At 37.7% G+C, this 25,676-nt stretch overlaps 1 protein-coding gene across 26 annotated transcripts in view; it reads left to right on the top strand.

The window, feature by feature from the left end:
• The window catches only part of ADGRL2 (adhesion G protein-coupled receptor L2), a 161,188-nt gene extending 140,334 nt beyond the window's left edge, over positions 1–20,854 (top strand). For 7 of the 26 annotated variants that reach the window (XM_064428497.1, XM_064428495.1, XM_064428498.1 and 4 more), the window contains 8 exons: positions 741–832; positions 1,680–1,724; positions 2,012–2,038; positions 2,706–2,874; positions 12,229–12,357; positions 12,748–12,844; positions 15,520–15,648; positions 18,997–20,854. In XM_064428497.1, the coding sequence (XP_064284567.1) occupies positions 741–832; positions 1,680–1,724; positions 2,012–2,038; positions 2,706–2,874; positions 12,229–12,357; positions 12,748–12,844; positions 15,520–15,648; positions 18,997–19,751 (1,443 nt within the window). In that variant the 3' untranslated portion in view covers positions 19,752–20,854. Of the gene's footprint in view, positions 1–740; positions 833–1,679; positions 1,725–2,011; positions 2,039–2,705; positions 2,875–12,228; positions 12,358–12,747; positions 12,845–15,519; positions 15,649–18,252; positions 18,306–18,996 lie in introns of all 26 variants that reach the window. The other 19 variants (XM_064428508.1, XM_064428506.1, XM_064428507.1 and 16 more) reach the window with 11 other exon arrangements.
• Positions 20,855–25,676: the final 4,822 nt, after the last annotated feature.

Below are 25,676 nucleotides of genomic sequence, written 5' to 3'. Positions count from 1 at the left end.
TTCCCTGGTGTTACCTGTATGAATGACACAACAAGAATAAGATGCCACAGTCCTTCAAGTGCACACAGAGTCTTGCTTCGACAGAATCCAGACTACAAAGGCAAAGAGGGCAGCAGGAGGGTGCACCACCAGCATATGTCTATGGCACTGTTAAGTTTGATGCATTTGCTACATCTTTGTGTTTCTTTTTCTTCTTTTCCTCTCTTCTTCTTTTTTTTTCCCAGTTACATTTAAGGTCTTTTCAAGACCCCAGTAGGATTGTGAGAACAAAAAGGAATAAAAAAAAAAATAAAGGAGAAACCAGCAGAGGTGAAAAACATTTCAAAATCAGGATGGGGTGATAAAAAGACAACTAGTATAGCCCAGTAAAGCAGTGACCATTGTCCTCAGAGAGTGATATGGGGAACAGGGCCAAGGGTGACAGGTAAAGGGGAGAAGGTGATGAGCAAAACATGCTGAAGGACAGAGCTAAACTGACAATAGGAAGTGTTGGACATGAGTTAAATATGGTGGTTCGTGATGATGTGGTGCATTCTGGAAATTAAGTGAAACAAGGACTTCTAATATTTTTATCTTCTCATTCTTATTTGCAATCACAATTTGCAGACCATCTGATACAGTTACCAATTTTCACTACTTACTTGGAAACAAACTACAGGGTTTTTGTTTAGCCTGTAACATCATCATTATTCAACCTATTACTTGAAGTAGTTTAATTTCATTCTTATCTGTTTTGACAGCTGAATCTTATCTTCCTGGTGATCACATTGTGCAAAATGGTGAAGCACTCAAACACTTTGAAACCAGACTCTAGCAGGTTGGAAAACATTAAGTAAGTGCTTTGTGTTCAAGTATGAGAACTATGATTATTTTCTGATTGCTGAACTGATTGAAAGCTACTCTCCATTAGGAGCACATGCCATTGTCTCCCAGCAACTGCAGATGTCAATTAGAAGCAAACAGAGCCAATCCTGCTTTCGTCACATTGTTGCTGTAGTGTCACAAACGCCGGTCAAAATTAGATAATTTCAGGCTGGAACTAGTGCCAAGAAACTGTTTCACGGAAATGCCACAGCACTGTAGTAATTTCATTTGCATTTAAAATGCAGTTCAAAAATTATGTTCCTGTTTGCATGGCTGATATTATTAAGTTTGTTTTGTTAAATGACTTTTTGATTTAGGGATTCTGAGCAGTTTCTACTCGTAATCCTGTTCTCCCAAGAGAATTGACTCTATTATTATTGTTAACTTGAAGATTATCTGCTGTTTTCATGCTAATTTAACAAATGTTTACTTTATCATGGTGTTCTCCTGTAGTATCCCTTTTGCAGAGTAATATAAGTTTTTGATAACTAACCAGGCTTTGGCAGCTTTCACTTCTTTAGATAGCTTTTTACTGTATTCTGTTTAGCCTTACGTTGTATTCAAGGTTTTTGTTACCACCACTGAAGGGATGGTGCCACTTTCTAACACTGAGGGTTGGATGTGAAAGGGTCTTACAGATCTGCTTTGAACGGTGGAAATGGCAAAGGGAGACTTTCAGTAAGGATAACATTGTGAACTAGATGTTCTAGATAGGTCAGTATCAGCTTCATTGCATGTTGCATGATGAGAGAGAGAGCTAATCTTTAGCATCTCTCTCTTTTCTTCCTTTTCCTCTGTCTTCTCATCCACACCAGTAATTACCGTGTTTGTGATGGCTACTATAATACGGACTTACCTGGGTAAGATAGAACCCTACATTAACAAACTTCTAGCATGATTTTTAACTTTACAAACTCGGTCATATTGTGGATTTCCCTTAATTTTAATTAACTATTTTTGAGATACCTGATTTGCTAAAGACTTTTAAACTATTACCTGCCTTTATACTTTTAAATTGCTTGCCTCTGCATTTTGAATTTCCTAATTTTGACTAATTTTTATAGACAATTAAAAATGCTCTTATTAATTTCTGTTTAAATTCTGTCTAATAATTTTGTTTCTCTTTTCTGCTTATAATGCTTTCTAGCTATGAAGATAATAAGCCATTTATCAAGTAAGATCATTAGTTAGATGTGGAATTCACTGACTAAATTCCCTTTCCCTTTCATTCTGTGCTGTTCGCTACAATTCCTTTTCCTTAACCTATTCATGATGGAATCTTTTTTAGATTGTTCTGTAAAGCAATATCCATATTTTTGTCGCATTTCAGCAGGGTTTCTTCATGCGGAAGTTACATCCTCTAGCTTCAGTTTAGCTGAGTTTATCGAAGCATTAATGATTTGGGCTCTAGGCTTTTAATCTGCTGTTTAACCTTTGTGCATTTGTGTTACATTATTTGGTGTCATATGGCAGCACCACTGCTTAAAATCTATGGTGTGATTAGTGGCTAAGCCAGATTTATCAATCTCTTCTCTAAAAGCAGATAAAGCAATGGACTAGCTGAGGCTTGTGCTATACTTCTGCATTTCAAAATAGTTTTGACATCCTATGCTGTTCTTGAGAAAGACAAAGGTTACATCTATTCTTGCTGTTTTCATTGGAGTCTAAGAGTACTGAATGGAATTGTTCTTTCTTTAATAGATAAAAGGTTAAACCCAAGGAATTTTTACATTTGAATGTGAAAATAGTAAAAGTCAACTGCAGGAACTGAAATGTTAATATTGGATTTGGCGAAGTACATTCTCGTAAGTAATGTTACTAAAATTAATTTTCTTTTACAGATCCTGGGTCCTGGGTGCATTTGCTCTCCTGTGTCTCCTTGGCCTAACATGGTCATTTGGTCTGCTGTTTATAAATGAAGGGACCGTTGTGATGACATATCTCTTCACAGTATTTAATGCTTTCCAAGGAATGTTTATTTTCATCTTTCATTGTGCCCTTCAAAAGAAAGTAAGTTACCAAAACCATAGATAAATGTTCCCTAACTCCTTAGAAATGCCACACATAATTCTTAAGAAAATAGAGATAAAATTAACAATTTGAAGAACTGGAGTATTTTGAAATAGTTTGAGGAGGGGACTAGAATTCCAATGCAGCTCCTGCTGTATGTGCTAGTGGGAGTCATGTAACTGCTCTGTGACCCAGCCAGGTTTAACATGGATGCAGCATTTCCAAGCTGGGCTTGAAAAGTTTGAAGGTTATGTGAAGAAAATCTAAAAGTTTAACACTGGCAGTGTGGTACATATTAACCTGCACTTACAGCCAAAAATCTTTTATGTCCATATGAAACAAGTCCTGCCTTTGCTGCAGTGCTGCAAACAGAGGATAAGTTATGATATCAGCCCATATCAGCCTTTTCTTAGATCAAGGCAGAGCACCTTTCCTGAGATCCCATTAAGCTGCTACATAAAGCTATGGGTGATAGGCAGGGACTGTACTATATGTGCTCATTCATTACAAATTTAAGTGGGATGTAAAAGATTATTTCATTATGAACTTTGACACACCTTAGAAGAAAGTAGTCATTAATGCTAGACAGCTGCTACCTGGAGTAGCTTTCTGAAGATGGAAAAGATGCCAGCATTAATGCTTTTTTTCCAAGTGTTTGCCTCCCCCAGAACTCCCAATAGCTTTGTGGTCTTCACTGGAGCCTCCCTCACAAGTGGGATGAGCTAAACTAGTTCTGCTCCCTTTCGCTGGATGAAAGCAGAAGGGTCCAGAAGGACCTGGAAGGAGAGAGAGACAAAGAGAGACAGACAGAGACAGAGAGAAATCTTGAAGGGGAGAGAGGAACAATTAGGAGAGAAGGAAAGTAAAGGGCACCGCTCTGTGGGACCCTTTTTTGGGTTCCCTGCACCCTTTCTCTTCCCCAGATGGTGGAGATTGCTTCCAAGTATGCCTTAGTGGTGTTTTAATGAAGAGTGCATTAAAAATTCTGAAAGCCTTTGTTAGAAGGCAGGACAAATGAAAGTAACAAGAGTTGAGAGGAAGGGTGAATGTCAAAAAATCCCACCCAAACAAACTTGACATGAAATGCAGTATGTCCTACATTTGGAAATATCCACTTTGCAATATTTAGATTCTAAATATTTTTACCAGTTTTAGGCTGGAGACCTAGCAATTATTAACTCCCATTATAATTAGCTCACTGGAGACATAATTAACTGATATTTATAAGATGGTTTGAGACCATTGGATGAAGTGTTGTTTAAATACAAAAATCCTAGGCTCATGTTATCAACTGTACCAGCTCTAATATGACCAGCATCTCTTAAATTTAGTGGAGACAATGGCATTCAGAAGTGTTTTAGGAAAAGATCTGGTAGACAGAATTTTACCCAGATGAATATTCCACTCCACTCAATTGGAGAGAACAAAAGCACACTTAGAAGATTGAGCCTAAGAGAAGAAGGTAGGGAAAAAAATGCAAACATCCCCAAAATGCAAATAATTTCTAGGTTAGAGTTTCATATGTTTCCCTTTTTACAATTTGTATTGGACTTAAAAATCAGAAACAGATTCCTTTTTTATTTCTTTTTACAGCTGTGCATTGTTTTTATATACAGTGGAGTCAGCAAAAGGCAATATTAAAATACCAGTCAAGTGTGAAAAAACATAACCTAGAGCAATAAGATTTATACCTGAAAGAATGTTAAAGCTGCCATTTAAGATTTTTAAGTGTCACTGCCTTTGACTGGATATTGTCCTGTGCTCTGTCTGCATAGCTAATGTAGTCTTTTTATTCTGTTATTACTACTTGGTCACTAAATTGAACAGAGAAATAGAATTGTGGAAGTGAAAACTATTATGTTTCCAGTTCTGACGAGATGATAGTGCTGTTGCTTCCATCAGTTTCCAACAAACTATAATTTAGGAATAATGACAGTGGAATGCGCAGTCCTGACAGATAATGTACATTCACTGCAATACAGGCATTAGGCAAAACCAGCCCTGGAGGGTGGTATTTGGGTAAAAATACAGTTTTGATTGCTATTGTCTCTACTCTGTAGTGGCTTAGAGCATTTAGTATCCATTAGTGTTCAGGAGTGTTTTTTCTTAGGTGTTATACCACCTAGTGACGATGTAGATACACCTTTGTTTTCCAGGGTTAAAAAATTATAATTCTAGGTTGTTTCATTTCTGTTTTCATTTTTTACATGTCTTTTGTGCTGATATAGGTAGGGGTTGACTTTAAATATGTACCATATACTTTTATAAAAAGCTGAACTATTGTGCCTAGTTTGAAGTTAAAGTACAAATTATTCAACTTTTCTTCATCTTGTGATTTACAGAAACAGCACAAGTATGTATTCTGTGAGTGAAACTCCTGTATAAAACAGCACATTACATATGTAAATCCACACTTGTAAGAGCCTAAATGAGAGATGCGGGACTCCAGGCGGCTCTTCCAAAATGCAGTTTATTCCATGCAAGATGTTAGAGCAGTCCAGGGTCGTGGGCGACAGAGCCTGAGCCTACAGCTGTCAGCTGCAGCTGCAGGCAGGCCTGGAGACCCTGAGTTTAGGTTACAAATGCATTATATACTTTTCTTTGCTGAGCATCTTAATACAGTAGAACCAATCTATACCTTAACTTTTATCTATAGCCTATCATAACTAATACAATTACCATATTCATGTTAGTATTCTCCAATCACTAAAGGTTAGTACATTACAGTTTAAGCTAGAAGTTGTTCTTCAGTTTTCTTGCAGTGGAAAATTCTGAGACCTTTTTTCTATTTGCAACATTTGCTGACTTGTTTGCCTGTGCTATCTTTCTGCTTGGTAAAAACATCTTCTTGTTTGAGGTGGGTTTATCCTTTGTTCTAAGTCATAAAAACCCCCGTCTAACTAACATACCCTTTGCCTCCTTGGTTATCCAGTAAGACTGGCTCAGCAATTCTTTTCTTCTATATCAAAACTTGCTTCCATCTCTATTCCTTCCTCAGCTTCTACATTCAAAAATCTTTCTGCTAAGCATACATATCTGCGAGACTTTCTTGTCAAACTTTCATCCTTCCCAACATCTCCCCCGTTCTGATGAACAACAAAGATGCTAGAAACTGTCTTATTCATCATTCTCTGCACACACTGAAGTGCACAGGGTACTACTAACATAATTGTAATTATCACCACTAACACAATCAAGCCTAACTTACAAAGTTCCTTCAGCCAAGGTGCAAAGCTCCAACCATCAAACAAATTGTCTAACCAAGATGATTTATCTGTTGTAATTTGGTTAGCTAAATCTCTTAAATTTTGCAGCTGTTTATGAATAGAAGCAGAATGATCAGACAGATTCATACAACACAATCCTTCAAAATCTTCACAACCATGTCCATGTGCTAGTAAAAGAAAGTCAATAGCAGCTCTGTTTTGTAGAGTGGCATGTCTGACTGCTTCCTCATCTGTCAGCAAATCACTAATTATTGTAGAGGTGGCATTCACTTCTTTACTGAGCCAACACCCTAATTTGTTTAACTGTTTTAGTGCAATTGCAGAACTTAATTGAGGTAAAAAAATGCTTGTAACAATTGAATTTCCAGAGTTCCATGGATGAAACTCACTATCACAGTTGCTCTCATAATGATGCCCTAAGGAAGATCTTATTTTTCTATTTTTCTTTTTCATTGCTTTTTGATACTGGGAGCAATTACTGTAAGTTGTCCCAGGGCACAAGGGCCGCCATCTAGTTTTGAGGGAATACCCTGCCAAGCCCTGTCTCCACATATGAGCCAAATTCCTTTAGGAAATTGAATTGGAAGTTTGTTAAAACGATCTGCATAAGGTTCATCATATATAAGAAGCTTAGTTTGATTACACCAAGAAGTCATATTGTTATAAACTGGGTGATAAGGAGTAACATTTAAATGTGGCCCATTTTGTCCTATAAAATGAAACAAATAACAAGTGTCCATAGTTAATGAGCCTAAAATTTCTAATTCTTGAAGATCAGATTTATCAGCTTTAAAATTATCAATATAAGTTTGGTGTCTTGGGCTGGGAGGTTGAGAAATGTGGTGATCATCATATGGCCAATATTTCTCAAAAGTAACATTATCAAAACCTTCTGGGAAAGGCACTCCAACTAAACAAGTTGAAAAAGGTTTATCAGGGCTAGTGTTAGATAAGCAAATGGTGTCAGAGCCTGCAGACTTGGCTAAAGAAACCCAAACATTTGTTTTTGGTTGAGTTACAGGTAAAGCTTCACTGCAAAGATAAAAACAAAAGGTTAAAAGTAACATACACCCGCGCAAATTATAATACAACTCCATTCTCTTCTTGAACAGTTTCTGGCAGACAGTTTTCTCTGGGTGATCCTGCGTAGATCACGTTTGCGTGCCTGTCTCTCGGCTTCCACTCGCAGGGTCACTGGCTGCTGCGGAAGCATCCACGGGCTTTGAGGGGTGGTACGGTTTCACGTTTTTTGCTGGAATCCACTTGAGTCCTGTATCTGTAGAAACACATGCAAACCCCTTGCCCCATGTAATAAGATCAAATGGTCCCTCTATTTTTCCTGATTCTAGATTTTTAATTAAAACTGGAGGGTGTTCCTTCAGTTTTGCTTTTTTGTTGTTCTTGAAATGTCTGTAAATGGGAGGATCTGGCTCTTCTGCAGAGCTATTCAAAAAGTTATAAACATACAAAGCCTTATTCAACTTTCTTTGAGGTGTATCCTGGACTCCCCCCCCTTTTTGTTGATCTAAAATGCGTTTTAGAGTTTGATGTGTTCTTTCTACCATTCCCTGACCTGTAGGAGAATAGGGAATGCCAAATGTATGGTGAACACCCCAGTCATTTAAAAATGTGGCCAATTCTTGTGAAGCATATGAAGGACCATTATCAGTTTTGATTTCTTGAGGGACACCTAATGAAGAAAATGCTTGTGAAAAATGCTGGCAAACATGCTTAGCTGTTTCTCCTGTATGTATAGATGCAAAAACTGCTTTTGAAAATGTATCAATAGAGACATGGATATTTTTAAATTTCCCAAAAGAAGAGTACTTTGTGACATCTGTTTGCCACTTTTGCAAACTTTCCAACCCCCTTGGGTTGGTTGCTCCCGTAGAAGGGATAGGCTGAACAAGCTGGCAGTCAGAGCAAGCCCGTACAATGGCTTGTGCCTGCTCTAGGGAGATGTGAAAATCTCGTCTGAGTGCCTGTGCATTTTGGTGAAAAAAGGTATGACTCAATTTAGCTTGTTCAACAGTGTTAGGTAAGGTAGCTGCAGGAAGCACAGAAGTGCAATCTTTAACGTCTCCTTCAGTTCCCTCATCACATGCTGCTGATGCCAATGCATCAGCTCGTGCATTCCCTTCTGCCATAAATCCTGGGAGACCAGAGTGAGCTCTAATGTGAGCAACAAAGTAAGGATTAGTTCTGTGTAACAAAATTTGATAAAGACAGGTAAGCCAAAGACACAATGTGTCATTGCTAACATCTTTTAAAACAGACCCTTCAATTCTCTTAACAACATGAGCAACATATGCTGAATCAGTGACTAAGTTAAAGGGCTCTGGAAAGAGCTGAAATGCTCTTACAACTGCAGCCAATTCAACAATCTGAGGAGAACCCTCAACTTTTTGAACATCTTGCTCCCAAGATTTAGTGTTTTTATTCTGCCATGTAATCACTGCTTTGTGTGTTTGTCCTGACCCATCAGTGAAAAGAGTGACTGCATCTAATGGTTCTTCACTGATAAGGGGTTTCTCTTTGTAGCACAATTTAGCTTTGATCAGTTTGTGTGCTGGGTAATGAATGGAGCAAACACCTGGAAAATCTAACAAGGCATAGAGCAAATCTTCTGATTTTTGCATGGCCCAATCAAAATACGATTTAATCATAGGTAAATAGATTATTTCAAATTCGCAACCTGCTATAGAGAGAAGCCTTGCTCTGCCCTTAATGATAATTTGAGAAATCATCTCTAAAGATGTGAAGATTGTCTTTGGTGACCTGTAAGAAAGAAAAACCCATTCAATTATCAACAAAGGATCATTTTGAGAGGAATCCCATTGGAAAATGAGGCCATACTGTCTCAGCGTTTCTCCTAGAACTGCAAGGAAAAAAGGTTTACGTGGAATATAGCGATGAGCTTGTCTATTTTGCAGAACATCGGCAATGTTCTCCAAAGCTTTGCTAGTTTTAGGAGTAGGAGATCTGGGGGATGATTTTTTGGCTCCCTCAGTGGTTGTTGGTGCCAGTGGCGACCTGCGCAGCGATGAGATGCAGGTCCCGCTGCCTCTGAGGAGTCATCTTCTGGCTCTCGTCTTGGTCCTTTTCGACCGCCTTGGGTGCCTCGATCGCGGGCAGCACCCGGCGGGCCGCGGTGCCCGAGCCGCGGCTGAAGTGGCTGGGCCGGACCCCGCAGGGCTGCCGGCTCCAGTGCACCTTGGGCATGCCGGCGCCGCTGCACAGGTACAGGTGCCGGGCCGTGGAGGATGCTCTTGTGTAAAACTGGTTCTTTAATTTCGTGAGGGGGGATGGGAACCCCCATTCTAGGACTGCCGGGCTGCTGGAAATCTGATCCCTGTGGGGATTCTTCCGAACCAGGAAGCAGCGCCGGAGAATTCCCAGGGCTAGGTATTTCTTTCTGGGTTGAAAAATCTCCATTCCCGGGGCAAGACCTGGCGTTATTCGGAAATATTTCTACTTGGTTTTCGGGGTTTTCTGGCTTTGGAATAAAGCAATTCCCCTCTCTCTCCGAGATATCGTTAGTTTCGTCTGCCTCTCCTGCTGCATGGGCAGTTGCTGTTTTCTTCTCCCCCTCCTCCCCTTCACTCGCGGTTGGAGAGGCCGGCCGGGCCCGCTCGGAGGGACGCGGCTGCGAGGGTGCGGGTGGAACGGGGCAGGGGCAGGGGCGCGGCGGTGGGGCATTCGCGGCGAAGATTTCTACAAGGACTCGGCAAGCGGGGAGAACTTTCGCTGCTGTTTTATCGCGCCGAGAGATAGCATTGTATAATTTAACCCCCACAGATTCCCAAAAGTCTCTGGTATAGAAGGCTTCAGAGTCAGCATTTGGGATACGAGTTATAGTCCATTTAAAAAGCGCTTTGAGCTCTCGCTTAGGCAAGGATTTTGGACTTGATTTAACTAATGATTTTAAATGCTGATACACATCTCTCCGAGGAACAGACTTATTCTGCCCCATTATTCCCGGTGCTCACCTGCTGTCCAGCTATGCAGCAGGCGCTGTATATAGAGGCTCCGATCCAGGCACTGTCCAGCAGCAGCTTCTGTCCGGGCCCCGGTCACCCTCGTTTCAGGTGCCTAATCCATGCGGCCGCTTTTTACTGAGTTCACCGAGAGGTCTCTTACTGCTAATAAGTCCGAGTTTGCCAACTAAAACGTGGGCGCCACTGTAAGAGCCTAAATGAGAGATGCGGGACTCCAGGCGGCTCTTCCAAAATGCAGTTTATTCCATGCAAGATGTTAGAGCAGTCCAGGGTCGTGGGCGACAGAGCCTGAGCCTACAGCTGTCAGCTGCAGCTGCAGGCAGGCCTGGAGACCCTGAGTTTAGGTTACAAATGCATTATATACTTTTCTTTGCTGAGCATCTTAATACAGTAGAACCAATCTATACCTTAACTTTTATCTATAGCCTATCATAACTAATACAATTACCATATTCATGTTAGTATTCTCCAATCACTAAAGGTTAGTACATTACAGTTTAAGCTAGAAGTTGTTCTTCAGTTTTCTTGCAGTGGAAAATTCTGAGACCTTTTTTCTATTTGCAACATTTGCTGACTTGTTTGCCTGTGCTATCTTTCTGCTTGGTAAAAACATCTTCTTGTTTGAGGTGGGTTTATCCTTTGTTCTAAGTCATAAAAACCCCCGTCTAACTAACATACCCTTTGCCTCCTTGGTTATCCAGTAAGACTGGCTCAGCAATTCTTTTCTTCTATATCAAAACTTGCTTCCATCTCTATTCCTTCCTCAGCTTCTACATTCAAAAATCTTTCTGCTAAGCATACATATCTGCGAGACTTTCTTGTCAAACTTTCATCCTTCCCAACACACACTATTAATTTTTTGCATTTTTTCCTCTCCCCTTTTTGCGTACACATAACTTTCTGTCTTATATAATCATAGATCAGGCAAAATTTCCAGATTAGCTGAAATCCCTCTTTTGAAATCCCTCAGAAACTCATGAGTCTCATTGATGTAGAACAGACACTTAAGAGAAGACATTTGAGACATTCACATGTAATCTGATAGAAGATTTATGAGTTTAGACTTACACATCTATACAAATTCTATCCATTGTGTCCTTTCACTGATGCAGCCTTGCTGCCAAGATATGCACACACTCTTCTGTTATCCAAAAATAATAGTCAGTGAAGCAGTCATGGAATATAAGAGAATTAACTGCTCTGTAAAATGATCCTGATTACTTTATGGCAGTTGTTACCACTCATAACAAAACTTAAGTTTCCACTAGGTCACTGGAAACAGAAAGTGAATAAATGTAGCCCAAATACTGAAGTCATTAGTTAGTTTTGCTGCTCTGTCGGAAAAAAAACCAAAAACAAACAGCCTAAAACAATCATAAACGTGGGTATATTCAAATTGCTATATTCAACAAAGAGAGGAATTAGAATTTTATGTTTTGGTCCTAAAAGTGAAAGATGCTTCATTCCCAGCCTTTATGGTTCAAAAAGTGACTCTGGAACACTGGCAAGTGGCACCAGCAGCATAGCTGGGGCTGTGCCTGGAGCGGGGCAGTGCTGTTTGTGAGCTCGGTTCAGTGCCAGGGCAGGTGTGGCCATCTGAAGTAGCAGCTGGATGAGTTACAGAGAGTAAGAAAATTCCTTTACAGGCATTGGAAATTTGGCACTCTTTATTGGAAGTCATTGCATAAGGAGTACTACTGAGCAGTGCTCAAGCCCTTCTTGCCTGCTAGGATGGGAAGACAGGCTTGCTGTGCTTTCTGCACCAAAAGCTCTTATAAAAAACACTATTTCCATCCAGCATTCAGTTCAGGTAAATTGAACTATATTAATCTACATTATGAAAATGAAATAAAAACAATCCTATAACTAAGTCAGTAATGATTATTCAGGGACATCTCTTAGAAGTGTGTGTATACCTTGGAAATAATTGGTTCAAAACTCCTGGGTAGCTGCTAATACTGCCACTGAATAGAGAGAAATATGTGGGTTTGCTAACAGCCAGCAATTCAACAGACAAGAATTATCTATTTGCTTGAAAAGTGAGTAGTTTCAATGCAAGGTTCATGTGTTTTTGCCAGCAGCTATTTAAAACTATTTTGTGTGCTAAGCAATTTTTTTTTCCCCCACAGGTACGTAAGGAATATGGGAAATGCTTCCGACATTCCTACTGCTGTGGAGGACTTCCAACTGAGAGTCCCCACAGTTCAGTGAAGACATCAACCACCAGAACCAGTGCTCGTTATTCCTCTGGCACTCAGGTAACACAGATTTTGACAGCATCTCTTAATTACCTTATTTATGAAAAGCCTACTGAGATGTCTTCCAGTCAGAAAGACTAATTGTCTTCTCATTATTGTCATTTAGTAAATACATACTACTGCATTGTAGAATTATTTCTTTTTAAACAGTTATTTTGGACTAATACAAATATATTATTTTTTTCTTGTAATTAGGGATTGATTTATGAGAAGGTTTATACCATCATGTTTCATTGAAATAAAGTTTAATAAATTAAACTTTTAAATGTGCTAGAAAAATGCTTTACTTTAGGCTAAAATAAACACAAATATTCTACATAATAGCACATGAGTAGGAAAAAATCTTTTTGTAATCTACTATGCTTTTGTCTCACTGCTTTGTGCTAACAGAGTCGGATAAGGAGGATGTGGAATGACACTGTGAGAAAACAATCGGAATCGTCTTTTATCTCAGGTGACATCAACAGCACTTCAACACTTAATCAAGGTCAGTCACTGGGAACATTTCAGTTTTAGAATCCATAAATTTATTAAAGATTTTATATCACTTAACACAGAAGAATTGAAAATGATGTTAAAAAAAAAATCTGGAACAAGTGTTCTCTAAAAGCAGAGTTTTAAAGTTATCCACCATCAGTTTTGAAAACCATGTTCCCTTAACTGGCCCCTGCTATAGAAGCTGAATTCTTCAATTCATGGCAATGTATTTAAATTAGCTTCATCAATAATTTAGCTTAAAAGCAAGATCATAATTTTAAATCTTTCCTAACCTTTATAGGTTAAATCTGAAATAGAAATATGAGTGCAGTAACATTTTAATGCATATTTGACTGATTTTTAGGTGCAGAAATTTTCCCAGTGAAATCTAATTGATATCATTTCTATGCAAAAGATGTCTGTAAAGCATTTATCTTTTCTATTTCAAAGAGCATCATGTCTGTAACATGGGATAGAATGCAGATTTTCACGCACAGAGAAGTCAAAACTCAAAACTTCTCATCTCAGATAGACTTTGGAATCTGTAAGCTCATTTTCATGCCCAGACAGAAGAGAAGGGTGTTAACCAAGACAGATTGTCCCTCCCTGTCTCCCCTCCCCGCTGTGTTTTGGAGGCAGTTTGAGCCAGCAGAGGAGGGAGGACTGCTCTGTGCAAGCCAGGTTTGAAGCCTGTTCTTCCACCCAAGCCTTTAGTGAAGAGCAGGTAGCCCTGGTCACACTGCAACCACTTCCTGCTCAACTCAGAATGTTTCAAACAGAAAATCCAAATTCAGGATGTGACAGCAGGAACGTGAATTTACATTTATTTTGGAAGTAAAAACCGTGGCGTTTGCAAAGTAGAAGGTATCAGAAAGCGTGATTCTACTTTTGCTGTTTGGTACATAGAAAGTGGCTAAGACCTGTGTGTCTTACTGCTCCTCCCACCCGCCTTATGAATCCTGCATGTTCTTCTGGCAAAACTCAAAATTACGTAACTTCTCCTAGGTAGAAAATGTATATTTTTCATGTCTCCTTCAGTGTCTTACTAAAATTCCAAAAATACAAGCCACATAAAATTTGGTATTTACCCTAATTTGCCATCTCTGACTCCTGAGGTTTGCCTTAACTGTGCTGCACTGTTCGTTAATTCAGTGTTGAACTGAGGTCTCAGCAGCTTCTCTCTGTTTCAAGTTCCAGTCACGTCACTGGACATGTTCTGCCATGATTAGAAAAATTCTATCAACTCTGTTTAGTTATAATTTTGTCACTATCTCAGTGATATATACGTATAAGGGTAGCTTAATAATTAATGATGTGTAATTTTTCCTTTAAAATAAAAATCAAGCTTTCAATTAATCTTTTTTTTTTCCTTGTGACAAGGAAATTTGGATTGAAAAAAATGATAACTATAAATTGGACATAATTATTCTAAGATTAAATATAGTATGCAAAATGTAAAAAAAAATCAAGCAAAATATATTTCAGTTATTATTTCTAGTAAGAAGTACTTTACAATGTGAAAAAACTATGATAATTTTTTTAGTTGATCACTAATACAAACTTTCAAATAAGATTAGCATAGTTAGACCATAATTCTCTGAGTGTTAGAATTTTCTGCTCATTTCTGCTGCTGAGTAGCTCTGGGAGTACAAAAACATTAATATTTGGAATATATATCATCACTTGCCAAATAAAAAATATACTATAAAAATAGAGCTGTCTCTCTAATTGTCCTTGGGTCTGTAATACACTGATCCTGATGTACTGCTTTGCAAAGTAATAAAAAAGAAACGACTTTAATCTTATTGAAATGTTTAAATTATTTTTTAAATCACAGTACTTTTCTTTAGTAGCTACAAATCAGAGATTAATTGACTTTTTAATAATTTCTGAAAAAGGCTGTTTTTTTATCTTCTTATTCTGAGAGTGTTTAAATGGTGTTGCGTTAACATGTAAATTTGAGTGCACAAGAGTTTAAAAGAGTATGTTCGTGTAGTAATTTTCTTTGTCTTACATTGTTTGTAAACTGATAGTTTAAAGAAATTTGTCATTCAAGGAATTCTTTTTTAAAACCTGGCAGATACGTTTGCAGCATGACTGTCCCAGGAGAAAATGTGAATACTCTGATTTCTTAGAGCAAATATTTTGCTTTCCCCTCAGCATGCATACTTTTGCATATACTTCTTGCAATTTGTCATCCACTGTCTGTTTGAAAACAGCAATTCCCTTCCACTATCTGTGTGTTTTTAATAAAGTGAGTAACAGCTCTGATCTTGTCATAAGAGATTTTTCAATACCCTTCAGTTTGAGAAATTCAGTTCTGTCAATTCTGGACAGAAGTGCTCCCTATGATCATTTTTAAAGTCCTAATAGCTTTATGTAGTACCTTGATCTCTAAACATTTAATTGCTACTCTTGTGTAACAGTGATTTTGTATACATTAGTAAATATCACTTTCACTAGATGTTTACTTTGGGGATTTGGATAGCACCTGTGAATTACTGGAATCTAACTGTGTTTTCCTGCTCCCATTTCCAGTGCATAGCTCAAATACATCCAGAAATTTTCAGCTGAATTACATTTTAGAATCCTACATGATTCATGATGAATAAAAATTATTCTTTATTGAAACTGTCAGGCTAAAATTAAGCAACTGACATTTTTTTTCTGTTTCTTTTGCTTTAGGAATGACTGGCAATTACCTACTAACAAACCCTCTTCTTCGACCACACGGCACTAACAACCCCTATAACACATTGCTCGCAGAAACAGTTGTATGTAATGCCCCTTCAGCTCCTGTGTTTAACTCACCAGGTGTGCTTATACTTCCTGAATAAACTGCTTTTCTTGGCTCACTCCAAACTCCCTCTTTTCCCTAGATAGAAACTCAAGTTGCAATACCCCAGCCATACAGTCTGAATTTCTGAAATAAATTCGAGAAATGCAGTGTTGCCAATGTCAGCTTGTAAAACTGCACTATATTATAGTAATGCCTTTGCCCTAACAGTATTTACCAGTAATTATCCATGTTTTTAACACAGGTGGCATAAATCTTAATATACTATTAAAGGACTGACACCACATGGTCTGAGAGCCCATCTTCAAGATAAATATCACTTAGAGGTATCATGTCTATGCAATATAAGGTTGACTCTAAAGCTTGCTGAGAAAATTCTGCTTATGGAATGGATGAGATACTAAAGCAGTGCAAGGCATCTTGACTCCTTTGGATACCCCGGTGTAGAAAATTGTATCCAGCATCAAACAGATCTAAACTATAGTATAGTGCAGCTTTATGGGAGATCATTTTCCTGTAGGAAAATTTTGAGATGAACAGTTAGAAAAGTTTAGTTCTGCAGGAATAAAGGGTGTCATCATTTACCTAACATTTTGTTGTTACATTATCTACTTGCTTTTTTTAATGATGTTGCAGTTCATCAGTAAATATCTTGCAGATACTGTTTAATGAGTCCTAAGATCACTTTAGTGTAAATAGAATGATAAATCTTTGAAAAAGAGCTCATAAAACCTTGTTTCCAGTTTTTATTTCAAGTCTCCTTTTTAACTGAACTGTAGTTTCTATTTTCATTCTCTTGTTTTCTTACTTTCCTTATGCTTTCCTCTAGCAACCTACAGAGAGACAAGTATGGGAGTAAAACTTAACTTTGCCTATCAAATGTAAATTTTTTCAGCATGATTTTTAATGGGCACAATTAAAACATATCTAGCGGTCATGAAGTAGACTCAGCGGGCAAGTGGTTCACAATTTGCAAATAAAATGTTTCCACATTCAAAAAGTACTTGCAAACTGCTTTTTGGGAAACACCATGAGGTCTGTAGCAAACCCTATTGGTAACACAAGTTATGCAATGCTGAAATAATTTGCTGTTCAAAACCAAAGCAGTGTCATGCCAAAATCCTTAACAATTTACTTATATTTTTACATTCCTACAGTAATCTTGCTACAGGCTATGAAAGATTTCAAATTAATTACCTGATCATGGGCAACAAAATTTGCCTCATCAAACCAATTTGAATATATTCTAGCATGCTTAACTCTGCAGTGTATCATAGAAAACTCATTTTGGATTATCAGATGTATTTTGATATCTCTTTAGCAGAGGAAAAGAAAATTAAAATTACAGAATTAAATCACTTTCATGAGGGAAATGAATCCAGCATGTGGTCCATGTGTTGTCTACTTTAATAAATGCCATATGTTCTGCACAGCTAAATCCATTGCAAGAAAAATCTTGGAACATACATGAAATTGCAAAACTACATAGTTGTTTAATCAAAGCTTAAAGAGGTCTTTCAAACAACCCTCATCACTGTTAAAATCAGTACACATGGAGAAGAGTTAGCAATAACACAAATGCAAAATGACTTGCAAATTGCTGAGAATTTATTTGGAAATGCTTACTCTATTTTCCAAAGTTGAAGACAAAAATCTTTTCATGAGAAAATGCAATCTCTTTTTAATTGAAAACAATATTTCCAGAGAATATTGAATTTTCTAGGATAAGCTGCAGCTTTAATTATGAAAAAAGAAATCCACAAAATAAGAAAATGTAAAATCTTTTCAAAAAAGCTTTTCCCTTTTACTCCTCCAAGCCTTGCATATTATGCAGCAGCCTCACAGTGGTCAGTCTCATTTCAGTAAAGTCACTTCATTCTTTCTTTACTTCCAGACATATTTGTAGATCAAGTGCTTTTCTAGGAATGCTCTAACCATCTAATTTCCATGGTTCAGACTGTTTAATTTCTTGCAAAGTTTTTTTTTCTTTTTTTTCCTTTTTTTTTTTTTTTTGCTTTGCTTGGGAAGCACTGTGCTGTCATAGTTTACATGTCTTTGTGTCTATAGGAAAACCTTTTCTTTATCAAGTTATTGGAAAAAAAAGCCAAAACCCAAAGCATAAAGACTTTAATCATCATAAGACTTCATTTTCCCCCCTCTTAAACTCCTTTTCATGTTTTCAGCAGAGTTACCCAATCTGTCATTCCCTCAACAACTATGAAATATCAGCCATGGCTGATTTCCTCTTCCCATTCCACAACTAATATTTATTCTTTGGTTTAATTTCTGTGACCCATACTTACAGAAATTCCTAACATTTCTGCGTTTGACTTCCATGCCCATGGTAACTGTGGGCCTAGCTCTTAATTAACTATTCTGGTTCATTCAGCGCTGTCACTGTGACTGATGCAGACTGCAGGCAAACTTTGACCTTTAGGAGCCTGGGGCCTTTGTTGGCAGACAGAATATTAGTGCAAAAAAATTTCATTAAGTGGGAAAAGAAAAGCTGTTATTGCTTAGTAATCTAATTTGCTGAACCCTTGCTCTGACTAAGTTGCTGAGAAGCTCAGTAATTCTTCATCATGTTACAATAAATCATTTTACTTTCTTTTATATATCAGCTACTCTTAGGCCAGATAGCCTGAGCAGACAGACATGATGTGAGTTGTCCAAAGTGAGTCATTCCACCTGCTGTCTATCGTGTTGTTGGATGGTGCTTGTGGGCCCTGGTCCCTGTAGTGTGAAAGATGGCTGTCCTTGTTTAACATAAATTCTTTGTATTTATCCATTTTTTTCATTCTTTTCTTTACTCCATCTCAAAAAAAAAAAAAAAAACAACCAAAAAAACAGGAAAAAAATGTTAGAAATGTTTTTAAAGTAGTTGCTTGCCAGTTATGTGGGTTTATGTTGTACATTTACCTTCAGTTATGTCTGTGATCTAATTCCTTTTTAATTTAGTGTTGTTTAGGACAAATTCTGTTAATTTTCTTTTTCTAAATCATGGTGATGTACTTCAAAACATAGATGTTTCCAAATGAATTGCTTTGCATTACATATGCAAGGGCATGGAGTGAACAGTTCCTTGTGGAAAAGTCACATAATTGACACTAAATTAAGAAATTGAAATGCCATTATTCCCCACAGGAAACACACATTGGTATTTTTAGAATGCATCTTTCCTATAAGGTGTGCAAATGTTTACATTTGGGAATGTTCAGTAACCTAACTTTTCTCAAGTTTTACTTCCAAGTACAACTTTGTCCTGAACTACATTAAAGAATTTTGTTAAAAAGAAAAAAAAAGAAAAAAAAAAAGGTGATAAAAACATGTCAGGCAATAACCAGATCTGTCCTTTTCCATTTCAGGACATTCACTGAACAATGCCAGGGATACAAGTGCCATGGATACTCTACCGCTAAATGGTAATTTCAACAACAGCTACTCACTGCGCAATGGAGACTATAACGACAGCGTGCAAGTTGTAGACTGTGGACTAAGCCTGAATGATGCAGCTTTTGAGAAAATGATCATTTCAGAGTTAGTGCACAACAACCTGCGGGGCAGCAGCAAGAACCACAACCTGGAGCGGGCGCTGCCAGCCAAGGCTGTGATCGGCGGGAGCAGTAGCGAAGATGACGCCATCGTGGCAGACGCCTCATCTTTGATGCACAGTGACGCCCCCGGGCTGGAGCTCCACCACAAAGAGCTGGAAGCCCCGCTCATCCCTCAGCGGACTCACTCCCTTCTGTACCAGCCCCAGAAGAAAGTGAAGACCGAGGGAACTGACAGCTACGTCTCACAGCTGACAGCTGAGGCTGACGACCACCTCCAGTCCCCCAACAGAGACTCTCTTTACACGAGCATGCCCAACCTCAGAGACTCTCCCTATCCAGAGAGCAGCCCCGACGTTGAAGAAGACCTCTCTCCTTCCAGGAGGAGTGAAAATGAGGACATTTACTACAAGAGCATGCCAAACCTAGGAGCTGGCCATCAGCTTCAGATGTACTATCAAATCAGCAGGGGCAATAGCGACGGCTATATCATTCCCATTAACAAAGAAGGATGTATTCCGGAAGGAGATGTTAGAGAAGGACAAATGCAACTAGTGACAAGCCTTTAATAGTGTAGCAAAGAAATATTAAAGGTCACGTTCAAGTATTAAAAAGACTTAACTGGCCCCGTGCAGGCTCCCTCATATCTGCTCGAAGAGACAATTCTGTTGACCCTGTGGTTCTCCAGTAACAGGGGTGACTGGACCTCGCAGTTCTGTGAATTTTTATAAAACAAAAACTTTGTATATACACAGAGTATACTAAAATGAATTATTTGTTACAAAGAAAAGAAATACCAACAAGGTATTTACGATATCTTCTGCTGCTGAATTTAACAAAATTGTGAAAAAAAAAGAGAAATAAACACTTTCCAGCCATTTTGCTGCAGCAGTTTGTGAACTAAATTTGTAAATATGGCTGCACCATTTTTTTTTCCTAGGCCTACATTGTATTATATACAAGGCGTAGGCTTTAAAATCCTGTGGGACAAATTTACTGTACCTTACTGTTCCTGACAAGACTTGCAAAAGCAGGAGAGATATTCTGCATCAATTTGCAGTTCACTGCAAATCTTTTCCATTAGGGCAAAGATTGAATACATGTCTAACCACTAGCAATCAAGCCACAGGCCTTATTTCATATATTTCCTCAACTGTACAATGAACCGTTCTCATGAAAAAATGGCTAAAGAAATTATATTTTGTTCTATTGCTAGGGTAAAATAAATACATTTGTGTCCAACTGAAATATAATTGTCATTAAAAAATAATTTTAAAGAGTTTGAAGAAAATATTGTGAAAAGCTCTTGGTTGCACATATGTTATAAGCTGTTTTTCTTACACTGTTCATAGTACAATAGTTTGTTTAAAATGCAACTTCTACCTGTTTTCACTTATTTTTTCACTGTAAACAGTGTTCTGCTTTGACAAGTTAGTTTTTATTCTTAAGTTTTGAATTTTTATTGCCAAAAAAATGAACATAATTGGGGAGAAAGTTGTTTTAGAAGCCAATTATGCCAAGCCTTGCACAAATTTGGTGTAGCTAACAAAGATTGTAACTCAATTCCCTGTTCATTCTTTAATCAGGGTTGGGTGGTAAGGGGTAAAGGGGACACTGGACACTTCTCACAAGCTTTCTCGTGAATAAAAGGTGCCTGTCCTTAAAAAAAAAATAAATAAAACATAACTATAACTCTTCCATATTCCTTCTGCCTATATTTAGTAATTAATTTATTTTATGATAAAAAATCAAATGAAATGTAAATTGTTTCAACAAAATTCTGCTTTTTTCATCCCTTTGTGTAAACCTGTTAATAATGAGCCCATCACTAATACCCAGTGTAAAGTTTAACACCTGTTTGACAGTAAATAAATGTGAATTTTTTTCCAAATAGGTAAAATGTGCATTATTATGTACAAAGCATAATTGGCATCAGCAGTCCTTCGACCCAGATGTGTCCTGCCTAGAATGGCATCTTTACATTTCATGATTTAAGTGTCGAGAATCCAACAGAAACTGTCTATAGCTCCACAGAAGAGAGGTCATCTTTACTGTTCCTTTGTCACAATTGAATAGGATCAAACCCAGATATAGCAGGGTCATTAGGAAAATGTACTGTAAATTCATATATTTGTGTAACTTTTAAGTAGGCATCTGCACTAAAATTAAAAATAAGGTGGTAAACACCACTCTCATGTTCTTAGCAACAGTAATGAGCAGCTAATTATTAGTGATGAAGATACATTGTTGCAGTGGGGAAAACACAAATAAGCAGCATTTGGCTAGCACTGAGTGCTAGCTAAATAATTCATCCATCATGGCACTGGTTTGTGTTAGATAAATAAGCATGACTGTCCCTATTTTTGTCAAGCTAGTGAACTGCAGAAAGCAGCTGATGCCCAAGATGTTATCCACAAATCAGTAGCTAAATTGGAAGTCTGAAATCTTTTTTGTATTGATTCCCAAGCCTCTTTTGTTCCTCTCATCCAGGGCCTTTCAAAGATAGCATCAAGGACTGCATTTGTCACCACTTCCTAAACTGTGTTCTTTCAAATAACTCTCAAATTAATGCCTCATCATCACAGAGGCCACAGTTTCACATGTGGCCACTGTGACTTTCTGTATGATATCAGCAAAAATTCACTTGAAAGCTGTATCATTATCTTCTAATGCACTGGAATATATAAAGTCCTTTTGGAAAATAAGTCAATGCATTTTTAAGTTTGGGTTTCAGAAGAATGTTTTGGGCAAGACTTCCCACTTTTGAGAAGGTTCAAGCTCAAACTAAAATCCAGGTTGAGATGGAACTGTGGGGTTCAGGTAACCTCAATATATCTATTCAGGACTGTGACACTGCAGCAATTGTTCATGAGTATAAAAGCATCTTCCACCATCAGCCACTGGTAACTCTTGCCAGTAAGTTCCTTAATGCTTAAAAGCTACTGTGTTTGCAGTAGAGTCACAAACATTTAAAATTTAATCAGAAAGGCTTTACTTCTGTTTAGTAGAGATGCTTCAAAAATCTGAAGTCTCTATGAAACAGGACTTAGTTCTGATTCAGGGTACACAGCAGACTCCTTGGAGCAAAATTTATTCCCTTAGTCTGTCGGGCAAAAGCATACTTGCTGCCTTCTACCTAGGAAATCATGTTCTTAAGGATTTCAAAATTATGGTACTCAAGTAATTACAGTACATATGACCTAATAACATCAACTTTCTGCAGAATCTTCAACCCCATTTCGAGCAATTACTCCTTTGTGTCTAACTAAAGGTGGCAAAACTACATACTGGAGAAAGGTTTGTAGCATTGTGATCTTAAATACATATTACAATTGCAAATGTAACAAGTATTCATGAAACAAGAAAATGTAGCTGATGAACCTAAGATGAACCAGCTGAACCTAAGTATCATAAGGGAATTCTTTTGTTAGCTTCTTTGTAATGTAGATGTTGCTTTTTAGTGAGCCTGGTTTTTTTGGTTTTTTTTTTATGTTGAGCTAGTGAGTGTCCTGTGTTTAGCTGGCAGCCAATACATTGCCAAATTTCTGTTGGTGCAATTTCTCAATGTAGTAGGTTACAGTATAATTATATAGTTGACAGCTTATTGTCATTTATGTTCTCTTCTAACATTCCTGCCATCTTGTCTTGGGATCAGAAGGACAGAAGAATTCAGAGGAAGAGTTCAAGAATAGCGAAGTAATGGCAGCAGAATTAATGGAAACAAATGTTTCTTCAGGGTCATCAGTTAACCAGTTCCTATGATGGTGCCCACGATATGTTGCTATTTTAGGCACTGTCTTTCAGAAGAGCTGTAATTTTCTTGTGGCTGGTAATTTCCTGTTAGTATCAGTGTTAACCCTACTGGCTCAGTTCAATTCTTCCTTGTAACTTCAGTCCAGTTATATTAATTCCTACAAAAGATTGAATGGGATGTGCATTTAGTGAACTGTTGTATAATGGTGCTATGCATTGTCGAATATAAAATACATCTCAATTCTACATAAGTGAACCATAACATGAAGAAATGCAACACTGGTAATAACTTCTTAGTTAAAACTAACCTTTTTCTGTAAATTCTACAATACACCTTTGCTTATTTTAAATTTGAAATGAAGTTACTAATAAAGTTTACATATATTCACTTATGTAGGCAATAAAAGGTGTTTCAAGTTGCCATAAATTATGGATAAAATATGTGTCATACTTGATGTCCTAAGTTTTAAGAATTTTTTTTTACTACTCAGAACAGACATTAACAGAGCAACAAAAGACTAAACGGTCCCTGTGTACTGTAGCTGGTGTTATCCTTCCTTTGCCTCAAAAATAACAAAACTTCTCTTCCAGATTTGATTACATAACAACATACAGTAGTGTTAACTTTTAATCCCTGAATAAAATTGCTTTTCAAAATCAAGAGAAGCTACAGGTAGACAATCATATAAATATATATATATATACACCCAACATTTTGATTCACTAATTCTAGGGAACCATGAAGAAATTAAAAAGATGGGATTCGGCAGTAATCCTTCAGTTTTTCAGTAATCCTGCAAAGACACCCCAGAGAGATCGCAGTAAAGCATTCCTTAATTTTTTAAAAAATAAATTGTGACAATCACCTCTGACATTTATGAAGAGCAGCACTACCATTTCAGTAAGCAAGGATCTTGCTGTATTGCTGCGCTGTGGGATGAGGATCCCAGATTTATGGATGCCACTGGTATGCTGGGTCTCTATTCCACAGTGACACCACAGTTTTGCACTGAGTTGGAGATAAAAAATTATCACTGTCACAACCCTGAAAGCAAGAGATCTGTGTCTCTCATTTACACAAACACTTTGTAAATTAGTAGGCATTCAGTTAATGGCTCCAGTTCAATCATCTGGCTCTGCCAAAAGTCTGGAGTTTGTTAGGACCCTGTCTATTTCAACAGAGTGTTTGGGGTTTTTTTCAGTAAAATGTTCATGTGGTTTTTAGAACGACAACTTCCAAATCCTTTTATTCATGCAGGATAAATTCTCAATGGTATTTCATTAATTCATGCCTAAGAGCATTAATATCTCTTCTTAGTGTGTTATGTCATCATTAATCTCAGCCGCTCCCCATCCAAGTGGGGATGTGCAGGGGATCACACCATGGTGCAGCCTGAGTGGTTATAAATGCTACTGAAAATCACACAAGCCTCTACTCAGCAGCAAGGAGATTTTAAAGGACCATTCAATATCATGCACCAGCTGCTGCAGACATCATTCTGGGATCCCAGATGGGGGAAATCACAGTTGCATAAATTACCCTCAGAATAGGTAGCTCTATAAAGAAAATTTTTCTACAGCAAAGTTTGTGTACTGAACCATTTCTTCCTTGGGTGCACGCCTTCTTTTATATGGTGAAGTAGGAGCCCTGGCACAATGTAGACTCTCCACTGCCAACCAGTTCAAAGTTTAGCCAGCAAAGCTGAGCACAAAAACATCAGTGCACTTTAAAAGCTCAGGTTCCCAAATAGGAGGCAGCAGGTTAGTACCTGTATGGGCTTTTTTAATGGAGAAGCTGGATCTCTGGAGATAGCAATGGAATAACTGGTCCAGTCCTATTCTAGCATTAGAATTGCTTTAAAATAACATAATGCTGCTGAACATTTGGCCAAGATTGCTGAACAGAATGATTCCCAAGGGTTAATGAGGTTCTCATGAAAAGAATTCATTTTAATTCTCTTTAAATATACCACTTTTTTTTTTTTTTTTTTTTTGCACTAGCAGTATAAATAGGAGCTTCTTACCTTGTATTCCAAACACCATTCATTGTTTTAAATACTTGCCCTCTGTTTCCTATTACTTAATTTCTTGCTAAACAAACCCTTGTTTTCAGCATCCTCCACCTCTTTAATTATTTAGTTAGCAGTCTTCAGGGTTACTTTTTACCAGTATGCTTTAAGAAATGGGGCAAGAACAAAATTATGGGGTCATGTTGATTTATGGATGGGAGCTGTATCTTCTATTCTGCGCTACTTCCACCCCCTATCGTCTCACATTATCTTTTGTTTTCATAGGATCCCTTTAAAACATACTATTCCACTAGGCTGGACATAGTCAGTAATGACCTAAATAGTTTTGGTTAATTTAGAGCCCAGCAAAGCCTACAAACACTTCCAATTATTCTCTTGAATGTGTGCCCAACTTTGCATTTCTCAGCATTGCATTTCATCTACATCACACTGCCCATTTATTCACTTTGTTAACCCAGGTCAATCACAATCTTCCCTAGTTCTGATTAACTGAAGTAATTCTGTGCTAACAGCAAACAGTGCCACCACCCCGGCAGCATGCTCATCCCCATTTTCAGATAGCACCAGTTGAACAGTCTAGGGGCACTAGACCATTAGCCTTTTGTCATGCTAAAAAAAAATCAACCATTTAATCCTGCTCTACCTCTTAGTTTCTAATGCACAACTACTTTAGCTCTCACTTCTTTAATACGCATTTGCTTTAATGGCTTC

Source organism: Passer domesticus, chromosome 7 (assembly GCF_036417665.1).
Source record: "Passer domesticus isolate bPasDom1 chromosome 7, bPasDom1.hap1, whole genome shotgun sequence".
NCBI lineage: Eukaryota > Metazoa > Chordata > Aves > Passeriformes > Passeridae > Passer > Passer domesticus.
This window is presented reverse-complemented; position numbering and strand designations above follow the sequence as displayed.